The sequence below is a fragment of the Chiloscyllium plagiosum genome, unplaced genomic scaffold (genome assembly GCF_037043375.1).
Source record: "Chiloscyllium plagiosum isolate Xiang-an unplaced genomic scaffold, Cpla_swu_hap1 HiC_scaffold_20, whole genome shotgun sequence".
Classification (NCBI taxonomy): Eukaryota; Metazoa; Chordata; class Chondrichthyes; order Orectolobiformes; family Hemiscylliidae; genus Chiloscyllium; species Chiloscyllium plagiosum.
Window position 1 is genome coordinate 29,932,627 of NW_028270158.1, and position 13,039 is coordinate 29,945,665.

Sequence of the window (13,039 nt, forward strand, 5' to 3'; positions counted from 1 at the left end):
CATTGTACTATATCCGATCATTTCTTCCCCTGCGCACCCCCTCACCCCCATTCACATAACTCTATAAACTTTTGCATCAATATAAATCATAAATAGTTGAAGCCCCAGCACTGATCCCTTTGACAGTCCATCAATTAGTTTGTAAACCTGAAATGACTCATTTAACCTGTCTCTATGTTTCCTGTCAGGTAAACAATACCCCAGCATGCTTATGCTTACATTCAACAGCATGAGTTATTATTTTAATTTGTTACCGTTTATGTGGCACCTTACTGAATACATCTTGGATATGCAAATGCACTACTGTTACTGGTTCCCCTTCATCCTGTATGTTACATTTGAAAGAACGTGACTCCATTTGTCAAAAAACACTACTTCCCTTTCATGAAGCCGTGACTATATTTCGATTTCTATATGTCCTGCTTCAGAATGTGAAGTCGGTCGCACACCTCCCAATCATGCTGTATAAATGGACTCATGCTGACAATATTCCTCACTTCTTCTGGGCATAATAACTAAGATGATCCAATAGAAGCTCTTGAAATGACAAGCTTTGACATAACCAAGAGGTATACAATCTTTTTGTTGAATACGCCAATAATCAGAAGTAAATTATTTAAAATAATTGTTAAAACATATAGATAGGATATAAGAATTTCTTCACTCAGTTACTGGGATCTGGAATGCTGTATTTGAAAAGATGATGGAACTGTTTCCGTAAATAATTTTAACAGAGAGTTGGACAAGATACTTGTGGTTGAAGAACTTAAATTCAAGGATGTAGAATTAAGAATGACGGTACTTTGAAAGAGCATGCACAGATACAACAAATTGATTGGCTGCCTCCAGTTCTATAAGTTTCAATGATTCTAACCCAGAAAGCCAAGCAAACAAACAAAACATGAGGTCAGAATAACAAAGAACAACAATGGGAAAGAGGTCTGCACATAAACACTGAAATACATGTAATGAATGAGAAAGATTAATTCCAACAACAAGCAATGAACATTTGGAATGATGGGGGTCAAAGAGTCACAGATAGAGTCGTAGAAATGCACAGCGTGGAACAGATATCCTAAATTAATCTAGTCCAATTTGCTAGCATTTGGCCCATATTCCTCTAAACCCTTCCTATTTATATACACATCAGATACCTTTTAAATGTTGTAATTGTACCAGCCTCCACCAATTCCTTTGGCAGTTCATTCCATGCACGCATTACGCTCTGCGTGAAAATGTTGCCCCTTAGGTCCCTTTTATATCTATCCCCTCTCACCCTAAACCTATGCTCTCTAGTTCTGGATACCCCCACCCCAGGAAAAAGACTTTATCTATTTATCTTACCCATGCCCCTCATGATTTTATAAACCTCTATAAAGTCACCCCTCAGCCTCTGACGCTCCAGGGAAAACAGTCCCAGCCTATTCAGCCTCTCCCTGAGGCTCAAGCCCTCCAACCCTGGCAACATCCTTGTAAATCTTTTCTGAACCCTTTCATGTTTCACAACATTCTTCCGATAGGAGGGAGACCAGAAACTAATTGGCCAAAGACAAAACAGGTGACAGAACAGGTATGGAAAAGGAATCTGGGTAAGGTGTAAAGAGAGTTGTCAACTTGCCATCTTTCACCCAAATTAAATTTCAAATTATCCTCAACACATCACCAAATACAGGTAAGTCACAACATATTGATGAAGAAAACAATTAGAGGTAGATGTTGTTTGATGATTTGATGCCAATCACGGGTTATTTTTAGTTGTCAAACCAGACACGCGTGGTTTGAGACTGACACAGTTGGAATGAATTAAAAATCACACAATACCAGGTTATAGTCCAACAGATTTATTTGGAAGCACTAGCTTTCGAAGCACTGTTTCATCACCTATAATGTGGTGTTGTGTGATTTTTAACTTTGTCCACCTTGGGAAAAGATCTGCCACCCTGCTAACCAATAATAGGCCCACAAAAGCAAACTTGGCCAAACTGTACCAAAAACACCCAGAATGCCTCAGCAGGGACCAAGCAGGCTGACAAGCAAAACTAGACAGCACTCGCAGACAAGGGAATATACTTCAAGCACCCACTAACAATAACAGAGCACCATTGCTATCCAAAAGCTCCGAGGGCAGCTTCACAACCCAGCAATACCAAAGCCACACAAAGAACAGGTCAGACAGAGAGGCACCACCAAAAGCATTGCCCCCAGGACAGGACAATGGAAGCACCTCATCACTTCAGAGGAGACATTAGCACCTACCTGCTAAGAAGAATGGAAGTTCCGAAACCATTGATACTGTCAGGATGTTGCTTTGTGTAGAGCATTAGGACATTCCTCCGATAACTGTTTTCCGATTAGCATCATTGTAACTAAATTACTCCACTTCTAGATACATTCCTAGAACACTGTATTTTACCCATTTCTAATTCGCCTCATTGTACAGGGTAATTATAAAATCTGGCTTCTTTCTCAGATCGAGGAAGAGAAATTCTGATCTACCTGTACAGACTGTCAGTTCTGTGTCAGCCTAGTCAATTTCTCTTCCAGCTATATCACTTGTAATAAACAGAATGTCAATTTCACCCGATCTGGTTTTGTGGTCTCTATTGGGCAAATTTCTCTGACACCACCCCAGTCCACACCAGCTCCTCCACATCACAATTAGAATGAGTTTTCAACATTTCATCAGGAAATTGGTTGAAAATTCAATCTATCCAGGAAGAAGGTAAATTTATTTAACAGGATGCTGATTAATAATAACATAACATTTTGTTATCAAATGAAATAATGCTTGCATAAATGGGTGTCTTTGCTCTAAACACAAAACAATACTTGGATCGATCTGATCATTGTTCTTTTAGGAAACTGTGCAAGGGGCAAAACAATTTGCACACTGTTAACTTCCAAGGGCAAGTGGAATTCTCTCACAATTTTAAGGCTGAACTATTTGCTTTAAACCTACCATTCCTGGATTGGTTTCTGAATGCATTTAAACCAATTTTCCATTGTCTGACCTCAGGAGTTAATCTAGGATGAGGCAAGGAAATTACTGTGACATATTACATTGATACTGTGGAAGAGAAACTATATAGTGGAGATTGCCAAGCACTTAGATAATGAATACTGTCATTTCACCCAACCCACTCATGGCAAAAGGAAGTTTTCAAACAATGTTTTGTTTTGTAATGCTTCTGTGAAATGCATTAGAATATTTTATTTCATAAATGGTGCTACATAAAATACATTGTTGTTATTACTGTAAATCACCATGTGACGAAGAGTCACATAAGTGCAGAAATGGAACTAGTTCACTTTGTGAACTTGAAGTGGGTTAAGGAACTGATACAGAAAAGATAATTTTAGAAAGGAATGGTATATTCATGACACACTACCTACAGAAAGAGGTTTCCAAACCATCATTTTACTAGCAGCAAACCACAACATACTTTGTCCAGCACATAAGATACATCAAAAAAGGTAAACAGGAATAGGATCTAATTATTCCACACCACAAAAATATAAGTAATATTATTAAAACAAAATTACACTGTCCTGTTAAATTTGTATTTGAGATATATTAGGCTAACTGGATCATTAGGTAAAGGAGAATGACCATTCCAACTGCTAACATGAAATTAATAATGATCAGGCAAAGCAGCTGGGAGATCCAATAGTGTGTTTCTGAAAAATAATAATATCATGCAGTCCAAATCAAGTGAAACATAAACAATTGTTTATAACATTTTTCAACACCACTTAACGTAACGAATTTCATTAGACATCTACAGACAATACTAAAAATGAATCTCCTCCATCTCTTGATCAAGTATATCAAAAATTAGTATAGAACCAGCCAGGGCTAACCTCAGCACAGTTGTAATAGCTGGTACTGATTTTGTCTTGTACGTCTGCTCCCCAGGCCACACAAAACATGAGGGGATAAAAATCTTTGTGAATTGGCTGTTTGCTGTTAGCCGTAAGGCCTCCTTTGTAGAATAGTTCAGATGCAAGACTAATGAAAGAAAAGCAAGAAAAGATTAAATTGGCATATGGTAACAAGATAAAAGAGCTATTCAATAGCCATAAGTATAAATCCATTAGTGTATTTCTGAAAAATAACAATCTCATGAAACAGAGAAACTCAACAAGTCTAGTAACATGTGTGAAGAGAGAAACACAGTTAAAGTGATATCCAATGACTCTTTCGGAACTACAATGCTGAGTTAATCAAGCTCTTTCTATCTTTATTTCAAATTGCCAACATCTGCAGTATTTTGCTTTTATATGATACATAAAGTCTCTCACTAAATGAAGGGCATTTGCTCAAAGTCCACATAGAAATATCAACCAGACCAGAGTAATAGGAGGCAACATCAAGCAAATACAACTAAATGGAACTCAGATAGAGCTCTAGATTGTGTATTGCTTCATTTACAAAGCCCATTAAATTTAATCCTATTTCAACAAAGGATATACAGGTGAGCATTTGTATGGATTATCCAATGGGGATCCATTTTGGACAAGAATAAAACAGATCATACTATTCACTCACTTTTAAAAGACAGATATGTTCAATTATTTTATGCCCTTCACTTTGAAACTTATAGCTATTTCCAAGTCTACAACAAGAAATGGGAAAATTATAGGGGTATATGTTAGCAATAATAATAAAGAATGAAATCACTTCAATGCTAGGAGAGGATATGATAAGAGATGTATAGGCAGTGGAGATCTTATGGGATAAATTAAGATACAGAAAAGGACTTAAACCAATAATCGGATTAAAAATACGTCCCTGATAATAGCAGTGAAGTTGCAACATGGATTGATGCTGAGAGAAGACAGGCATATGGCAGAGGCTTGGTGGTTTTAATGGAGTAATTTAACTCCTATAGTCTGGTACAAATGAGGCCATATCAGAAGGTTGGTGAATTTCTTTATCGAGGATAGTTTTATCAAACACTGGGTGGAGTTTTCTAGTCTCAGAGAAGGCAAGTGGAATAGTGAGCTTAATTGAGCAGGAGTCAAAAATCAGATTCTTGCATCAAGATTAACGTTAGCACTTAAGATCTCCCTCCATAAAGCTGAGTTGACCTTCTTGCGAACAGAGGTCAAGAACCTCATCTGCATGCATTTTCATCTCATGAACTGCACAATTGATTGGAATAAACCTTGCTTTCCTAATTAACTTCTGCCCAGTCAAGATTCTTGTACTTCAGATACTTGATTGTGTATAAGACCTTTGGCTTCCAGACCAGATAAGTTATTGGCCTTTTCTCCTTCTTGTGTTCACTGTCTTCACTTCTGCTGAAACTTAACAAATGCATTAGCCAGCTACAGGAGGACCAAGACAAGTTGCATCCCTGGGCCATTATAAAACCAAACTGGCGAACGGTAAGGGAACAGAGAGTACTTCAGAATGGTAACTTGGCACAGAAAACAAATCAGCAGCTTGTGGCTGTAGGGCATAGTTAGGTGACAATGTGAAAGTGCTTGTAAATGTGGCTGTGAATGATTCTGTGCTGCACCAACATCAGAGGTGGCGCATTTTCCTGCAGCACGTGTCGGAAATATTTTATATGTGGATGAAGGATATGGTGATCTATGAACAGAAAGGGTGAAGCATTATTACTGTGGGAAAGTAGATTCATGTCAGTTAGGGAGATCTCCCATAGTGAGTCAAGGAGTGAGCAATTTCGAGCCTGGGTTGTTGGCCATGGTCAGTCAGACAATTGGTCCAAATAAGGTCAGGAGCTCCTCACCATTCCAGTGAACTGAGCCATGGTCAACCGAGGAAGTCAAATAAAATCAGTCCAGGCTTTTCAGGTTGGTCAGTCAGGGATGTACTGAGGGATGAACCATAGTCAGTGGGTGGGATCTGGGGGCTCGGTAACAGTTATACAGGGAGATGTTGTTGCTGCTGTCCATGCAGTCATTGAAGCCGCGGGCAATCCAAGTCTTGGGACCGGCCTGTCAGATGGGGCAACTAAACATTATAGGACAGAATCTGGTGGATAAGATAAAGGAGCATACAGTCTTGAAAGGGAGGTTGGGTGGGGAGTCAAGGAGCCAAGAGATGTTTCTGGTCTACATGTGGGAAGAGTACAGGGCCAGCTTGAGTATTAGGAGCTTGACTGTGAAGGGCTCCAAGTGTAAAATGGTGAGCAACAGTGAGATAGAGTATAATTGGGAAGGTAGAACAGCAGAAGAAGTCCAGAACAGGGTGGACATATCCGAGGGAAGCTGCACCTGACTACAGTTAACACAAATTCTGAAGTTACAGTCTTGATCCAAAAATGCGCTAATGTGCTTTCAATTTTGAGAAGGCTACATCCAAAATGGGAGAGATTAGTAACTGCTTTTTAGAAAGGGGATGGGTCTGTTGGCTGGAATGTGTGGCTAACTAAAGGGCTGGGGTAACTGAGAGAAGGTGCAAGACATTGGACGCTTTCTATTTGTATTATAATACAAACACTTTTGGAAAAATAGATCAGAAGCTGAACACATCACAGCAAATGTCTCAAATATGTACAGCTGTCTAATTGAGAATAAAAGGCCATACTGTAATATACATTGAAGTAAAAGAAGAGCCAAAATTCCGACCCTCTTCACATAGCCAGTGTCTTGAAATGCAGGACAAGTCAACAAATTTGATTTATTATCTCAAATATTACTGTTATTTTTATTTTTATCAGAACCCCAATGATTATTCAATGTTCTACAAATGTTTTGTACCAAGGACACAACGTTACCTTTGTAGAACAACATAAATAAACTCAGTTAAAAATCACACAACACCAGGTTATAGTCCAACAGGTTTAATTGGAAGCACACGAGCTTCCAATCAAACCTGTTGGACTATAACCTGGTGTTGTGTGATTTTTAACTTTGTACACCCCAATACAACACCGGCATTATCTAGTGGAACAGAACTCTGAGGATAGCCAAAGGCCAATCATTGAGGACATCCCATAGGCTGACGTTTACAGCCTTCATAACTACAAAAGGAATAAAGGGAGGGAAACTACCTCAGCAGGGAAAAACTACAAAGATCATTGTGGGGTGACACCAGAGGGCTAAATTTTCACTCCTTCTCGCCCAAAATCCCATTCAGTGGTGGATCAACTACAACATTAATAGGGCTTTAGTCATAGTGTAAATGTTCTCTGTTCAATCCAAAACAGCAACAAAATTTATCTTGTGTATAATTATTTTCCTTTTGTTTGAGATTTTGTTTCTCTCTGTGGAGAAGCCAGCTGGGGTAACTGTGAGAAGGTGCAAGGCATTTGATGCTTTCTATTTGTACAATATAAACATTATGGAAGCGGCAGATCAGAAGTTGAACACATCACAGCAAATGTCCCAAATGTGTACAGCTGTCTAATTGAGAGTAAAAGGCTATACTGGGGTAATATATACTGGAGTAAAAGAAGAGCCCAAAAGTCCAACCCTTTTCATATAGCTAGTGTGTTGAAGGGCAGGACAAGTCAACATATATGATTTGCTATCTCAAAGGTTATTTTTATTTGACTAACATTACAGTTCCACCTACAGCCATAAGTTCACATTAATATTGGCAACTTAAAAGTTCCAAAGTGGAGGCAGAATAGCAGGGCTATGTGCGGATTCTTATAAAGGGCTCATTTGCTCTCATCTACTTTCTTTTCACTTCTGTTCTGTTTCTTTTATTTTTTCTTTAAGTTTTCTTTTCTTTGGTAGGTTAGTCGGCAGCATTGGCACAGTTGCAAAAACGGAGTGTGTGGGGAGTGGCAGCAGCCTCCCAGTGGTCAGGCGTGGCAGAAGCAAGGACATCCTCCCAGCATTGGGAGCAGGTCACAGCAGTGGCATAGCTCCTCCAGCAATTGGTGGCAGCAGACTCTTCAACATGGAGGCACCAAAAAGGTGATATTTTGGTGGTGGCCAGCCGGGTGGTATGGTAGCGGAGCCAGGGACTCCTGATTGCAAAAGACCCAGAGCAGGGACTCCTAGTGCTGGCGAGGCGGCAACAGAATGGTATGCCCAGAGCAGGGACTCCTGATTATTCACGAGGTGGTAGCAGCAGAGCCAGGTTTTCTTGGATGTGGAGCTAGTGTGGATTCAGCATGGGACTTGGCAGCAGTGAGATGGATCAGTGGTGCTGGAAGAGCACAGCAATTCAGGCAGCATCCGAGGACAGGCAAAATCGACGTTTCGGGCAAAAGCCCTTCATCAGGACCGTCGATTTTGCCTGTCCTCAGATGCTGCCTGAATTGCTGTGCTCTTCCAGCACCACTGATCCAGAATCTGGTTTCCAGCATATGCAGTCATTGTTTTTACAGCAGTGAGATGGGCCCAGTGGTGAAGAGATGGCACCTAAACAGTGACAACTCCTACGTTGATGGGTCCGTTGCAGGCAGCAAAGCAGTGAAGGAAGATTGCTGGCACGTGTTGCTGGTGAACCAACACAGGACTCATGGTGGAGGCAAGAATGAAGATAAACTCTCTTTCAGTTATATCGTTTTGCTCTTTACTCTTTTTATTTTTAAACTATTCAAAATGATGCCAGCTTGTGGTGATTGGTGAAGATTTTCACTATTTTACTGCATTATTCACTGTAAAATGCAAGTGACAAATCATTCACTTTGAAAAATTTGAAACTAAGCCCAACGTACAATTAAACTGTTAATTTTATTTTAAATGCAATATTGTAATTTACTCATTGATTTTTGTAATATAGTAATACTATGCTAACCACACTTATAAAATCAGAGTTATACAGCATGTGAACAGACCCTTCAGTCTAACACATCCATGTTGACCAATCTGACCTCGTCTCATTTACCAGCATTTGGCCCCTAATCCTCTAAACCCTTACTAATCATATATCCATCCAAGTGAATTTTAAATGTTGTAATTGTACCAGCCTCCAACACCTCCTCTGGCAGCTCATTCCATACAAGCACCACCCTCAGCATGAGAAAGTTACCCCTCAGGTCCCTTTTAAATCTCTCCCTTCTCAGCTTAAATCTATGCTCTCTACTTTGGATTCCCCCGCCTTGGAAAAGGACTTTGGCTATTAACCTAAACTATGCCCATCATGATGTTATAAACCTCGAAGGTCACTGCTCAGCCTCCAAAGCTCCAGGGCAAAAGCAAATCACAGCATACTTAACGTCTCCCTATAATTCAAATCTTCCAGTCCTGGCAACATCCTTGTAAATCCTTTCTGCACAGTTGTGTACAATGTTGCCTACACAGTTGTACACAACTCTGTTTAATAACATCTTTCCTCGAGGAGGGCCATCAAAATTGTATGCAGTATTCTAAAAGTGGTCTCACCAATATCTTGTACAGCTGCAACATGACATTCCAACTCCTTTTCTCAATGGTCTGACCAATCAAGGAAAGCATGCCAACTGCCTCTTTTTTTAAACACTCTATCTGTGACTCCTCTTTCAAGGAACTGTGCACCTACACCCATAGGTCTCTTTGTTCTGCAATACTCCCCAGGGCCCTACCATTCACTGTACAAGTTCTGCCCTGGTTTGTCTTACCAAAATGAAACACCTCACATTTATCTAAATTAAAATCCATCTGCCACTCCTTGGTTCATTAGCCTGTCTGATCAAGGTTTCATTGTACTCTGAGGTAATTTTTTCACTGTCGACTACACCATCTAGCTGAGGAACGAATACCACCAGTGAATTCCAGCTGTTTTGGCATCAATTAAGCTATTCCCCAGCCTGCACTGAATTTCTTTGTTTCCACCTGAACCTGTTTCTCTGGGCTCAACCAACAAGGGTGTTGTTTTATCAGCACCAAGTCCCCTCAGTCCACATCATGTCCAGTTAACATTGAATATCCGGGTGTACCTTCAAATATTTCCTTATTCTTCCGTAGTAACTTTACAAGATCTTCCCATTGTCCTTCCTCTAAGTATGAAAACAGTGTTTAACTATCCCAGCAATTCTCTATTGCAAGTCAAATTGTAAAAGGTTCACTTTGTGAAGGGTCAACTTCACTCTTACTGTCTTTGTCATCTTCCAGTATTCTTATCACCAGATGCACTTGTTCCTTTTTATCCTCTTTCCTGTGATGATTCTGCTTCAATATGTTTATATAACATAATTAAATCTTTCTCCTCATCAGGAATATTTAGCAGATAAGTCACTTTAATTAATTTTTCTTCCAACTCCTAACTGCCTTGTAAATACCTTGTAAAAAAAATCATTCTGCAAAGGCAATAAACTAAGACATTGTTTTAATGTTTTATAACCAAACTGCTGATAATATGCTGGAAACCCTTAGATAAACTTAGAATCCTGGTCAGATTGTACTTGTTGTTGGTGTCAGTCACTGTGAAGGACCTATCAGTGCATATTTTAAAAATCCTATAGCAAAATTTCCCAAATTTTGAGCAGAAATACAAAATGGAAATGCATACAAGTATATTAAAAATTAAATTATCTAAATGTACCAATAATGAGATGCCCAGATGTAACTGCTGGCAAGATAAGTAAACAAACATAACATTTTTGGGTTAATGACTGCATTGCAAATTGGGCAGAATGTTATGTGAACTCGTTCTGTACTAGCTCACCAATATTACAAGCATTAAATTCCAGACTGTCACCTGATATGGAACTGTGGGAAATCATGCCAGACGAGACATGATTGAGTTTTTTGAAGAAATAACAAAGAGAACTGATGAAGGCAGAGCGGTAGATGTGATCTATATGGACTTCAGTAAGGCGTTTGACAAGGTTCCTCATGGGAGACTGGTGAGCATGGTTAGATCACATGGAATACAGGAAGAATTAGCCATTTGGATAGAGAACTGGCTCAAAGGTAGAAGACAGAGGGCGGTGGTGGAGATTTGCTTTTCAGACTGGAAGCCTGTGACCAGTGGTGTGCTACAAAGATCGGTGCTAGGTCCACTACTTTTCATCATTTATATAAATGATTTGGATGTAAACATAGGAGGTGTAGTTAGTAAGTTTGCAGATGACACCAAAATTGGAGGTGTAGTGGACAGCGAAGGTTACCTCAGAATACGAGTTCTTGATCTGATGGGCAAATGGGCTGAAGAGTGGCAGATGGAGTTTAATTTAGATAAAGGTGAAGTGCTGCATTTTGGAAAAGCAAGTCAAAGCAGGAGTTATACACTGAATTGTAAGGTCCTAGGGAGTGTTGCTGAACAAAGACACCTTGGAATGCAGGTTCATTGTTCCTTGAAAGTAGAGTTGCAGGTAGATAGGATAGTGAATAAGGCGCTTGGTATGCTTTCCTTTATTGGTCAGAGCATACAGTATAGAAGTTGGGAGGTCATGTTGCGGCTGTACAGGACATTGGTTAGGCCACTTTTGGAATATTGCGTGCAATTCAGGTCTCCTTCCAATCGGAAGAATGTTGTGAAACTTGAAAGCGTCCAGAAAAGATTCACAAGGATGTTGCCAGGGTTGGAGGATTTGAGCTATATGGAGGGACTTAATAGGCTGAGAGGTGACCTGATAGAGGTTTTTAAATCATGAAGGACATGGATAGGATAAACAGGCAAGGTCTTTTTCCTGGGGTGAGGGAGTCCAGAACTAGATAGCATAGGTTTAGGGTGAGAGGGGATTGAAATAAAAGGGACTTAAGGGGCAACTTTTTCATGCAGAGGGTGGTGCATGTATGGAATGAGCTGCCACAAGAAGTGGAGGAAGCTGGTACAACTACAGCATTTAAAAGGTGTCTGCATGGGTATATGAATAGGAAGGGTTTAGAGGGATATCGGCCTCGTGCTGACAAATGGAACTCGATTAGGTTAGGATATCTGGTTGGCGTGGACGAACTGGACCGAAGGGTCTGTTTCCATGTGTACATCTGTGTGAGTCTTTGACTCTACTGTTAACAACAAGAGAAGAACTGACTCTGTCCAAACCAACAAGAAGGCTGGAGTGATAAAAACATTGATTCTTGATGTGGGAGGCCAACAGATCAATGGAGTTGTCAGATAGAAAATAAGAGCAAGCCTAGATGGAATAGATTCAATGCCACAGTAGCCTTTTCTTTCCACTCCTGAATTTAAGTTGGTTTCCTCTTGGTTTCTGGTTTTACAGCAGTAGTTGGAAGTTTCAGATCTTTGTGACTGGCCAACTGTCATCAGATACCATAAACAGAAATCAGACCAAAATATTGAAAATATCCTTTGAAGTAGCTGTTCCATCTCAAGAAGAACCAGGAGGCCAAAGTGTTTAACTACAGCAGGAGCTTTATTAAGAAAGTATTTATTCTGTAGGTAGCAAGAGTAGACAAAGCTATTTCCTGCCCAAAGTGACCAATAATAGACATAATAATGTCATGCAATCAAATCTTAAAGTGGCAGTTCACCAAAATTCCAAATACACAATATCTCTCCCCCTTTACATCAGAGATTCCTGCAATGAGAAGATCACAATATTTTCGATCATATAAACAGCATTCATTAGGTAAGATATTGCAGAGAGCGTGAATTCCTGTGTGGCTGCTAGTGTAACTCAGCTGTCCATTTATTTTTCTCATTGGCTTTAACCTCTGCTGTTTTAGCTGCATCAAGAACAACATCTGTCCTTCTCTTTTCCTGAGACGACTGAATGTTTGCACAATGTCATGGTATTCTTTATTAAGGTATTGATTCTCTCAGATGCTCTAGTAACTGCTCTGTCCTGAGGCATATCCTGCTTTCTATTTGGCACAGTTATTTGTGGACCTTCAATTAATGTGTTCGCTGGTACATTCATTCTGGTTGCCAAGAGTTGATCAGCATGTCTTCTCCATAATGCATCTGAACAGTATAGAAAATGGGTCCAATCTGCGCTACAATGATGGTGGTATCTACTTCTCGCCAATGGTATAATTCCTCACTAACTCTTCTTGACCTTTTTGCAAAAAGCAGCATTCGGCCTTGGAAAACATGATCCTGTTGTTTCCTGTCAACAAGGCTTTTTGTCATTCAACAAACTGATACTTTACCATGACCAGTACTGGAGAAAGTTGAGTGGATTGTATTCTGGTCTGTCAACAAAAACTGACTCAGTCTTTT

The 13,039-nt window shown here is 39.8% G+C and overlaps 1 protein-coding gene across 4 annotated transcripts in view; it reads right to left on the reverse strand.

Moving 5' to 3' along the window:
• The window catches only part of LOC122560734 (ATP-dependent RNA helicase with zinc finger domain-like), a 569,578-nt gene that overhangs the window by 214,912 nt on the left and 341,627 nt on the right, over window positions 1–13,039 (reverse strand). For all 4 annotated transcript variants that reach the window (XM_087997766.1, XM_043711726.2, XM_087997765.1 and 1 more), the window contains one exon: window positions 3,862–4,009. In XM_087997766.1, the coding sequence (XP_087853892.1) occupies window positions 3,862–4,009 (148 nt within the window). The remainder of the gene's footprint in view (window positions 1–3,861; window positions 4,010–13,039) is intronic.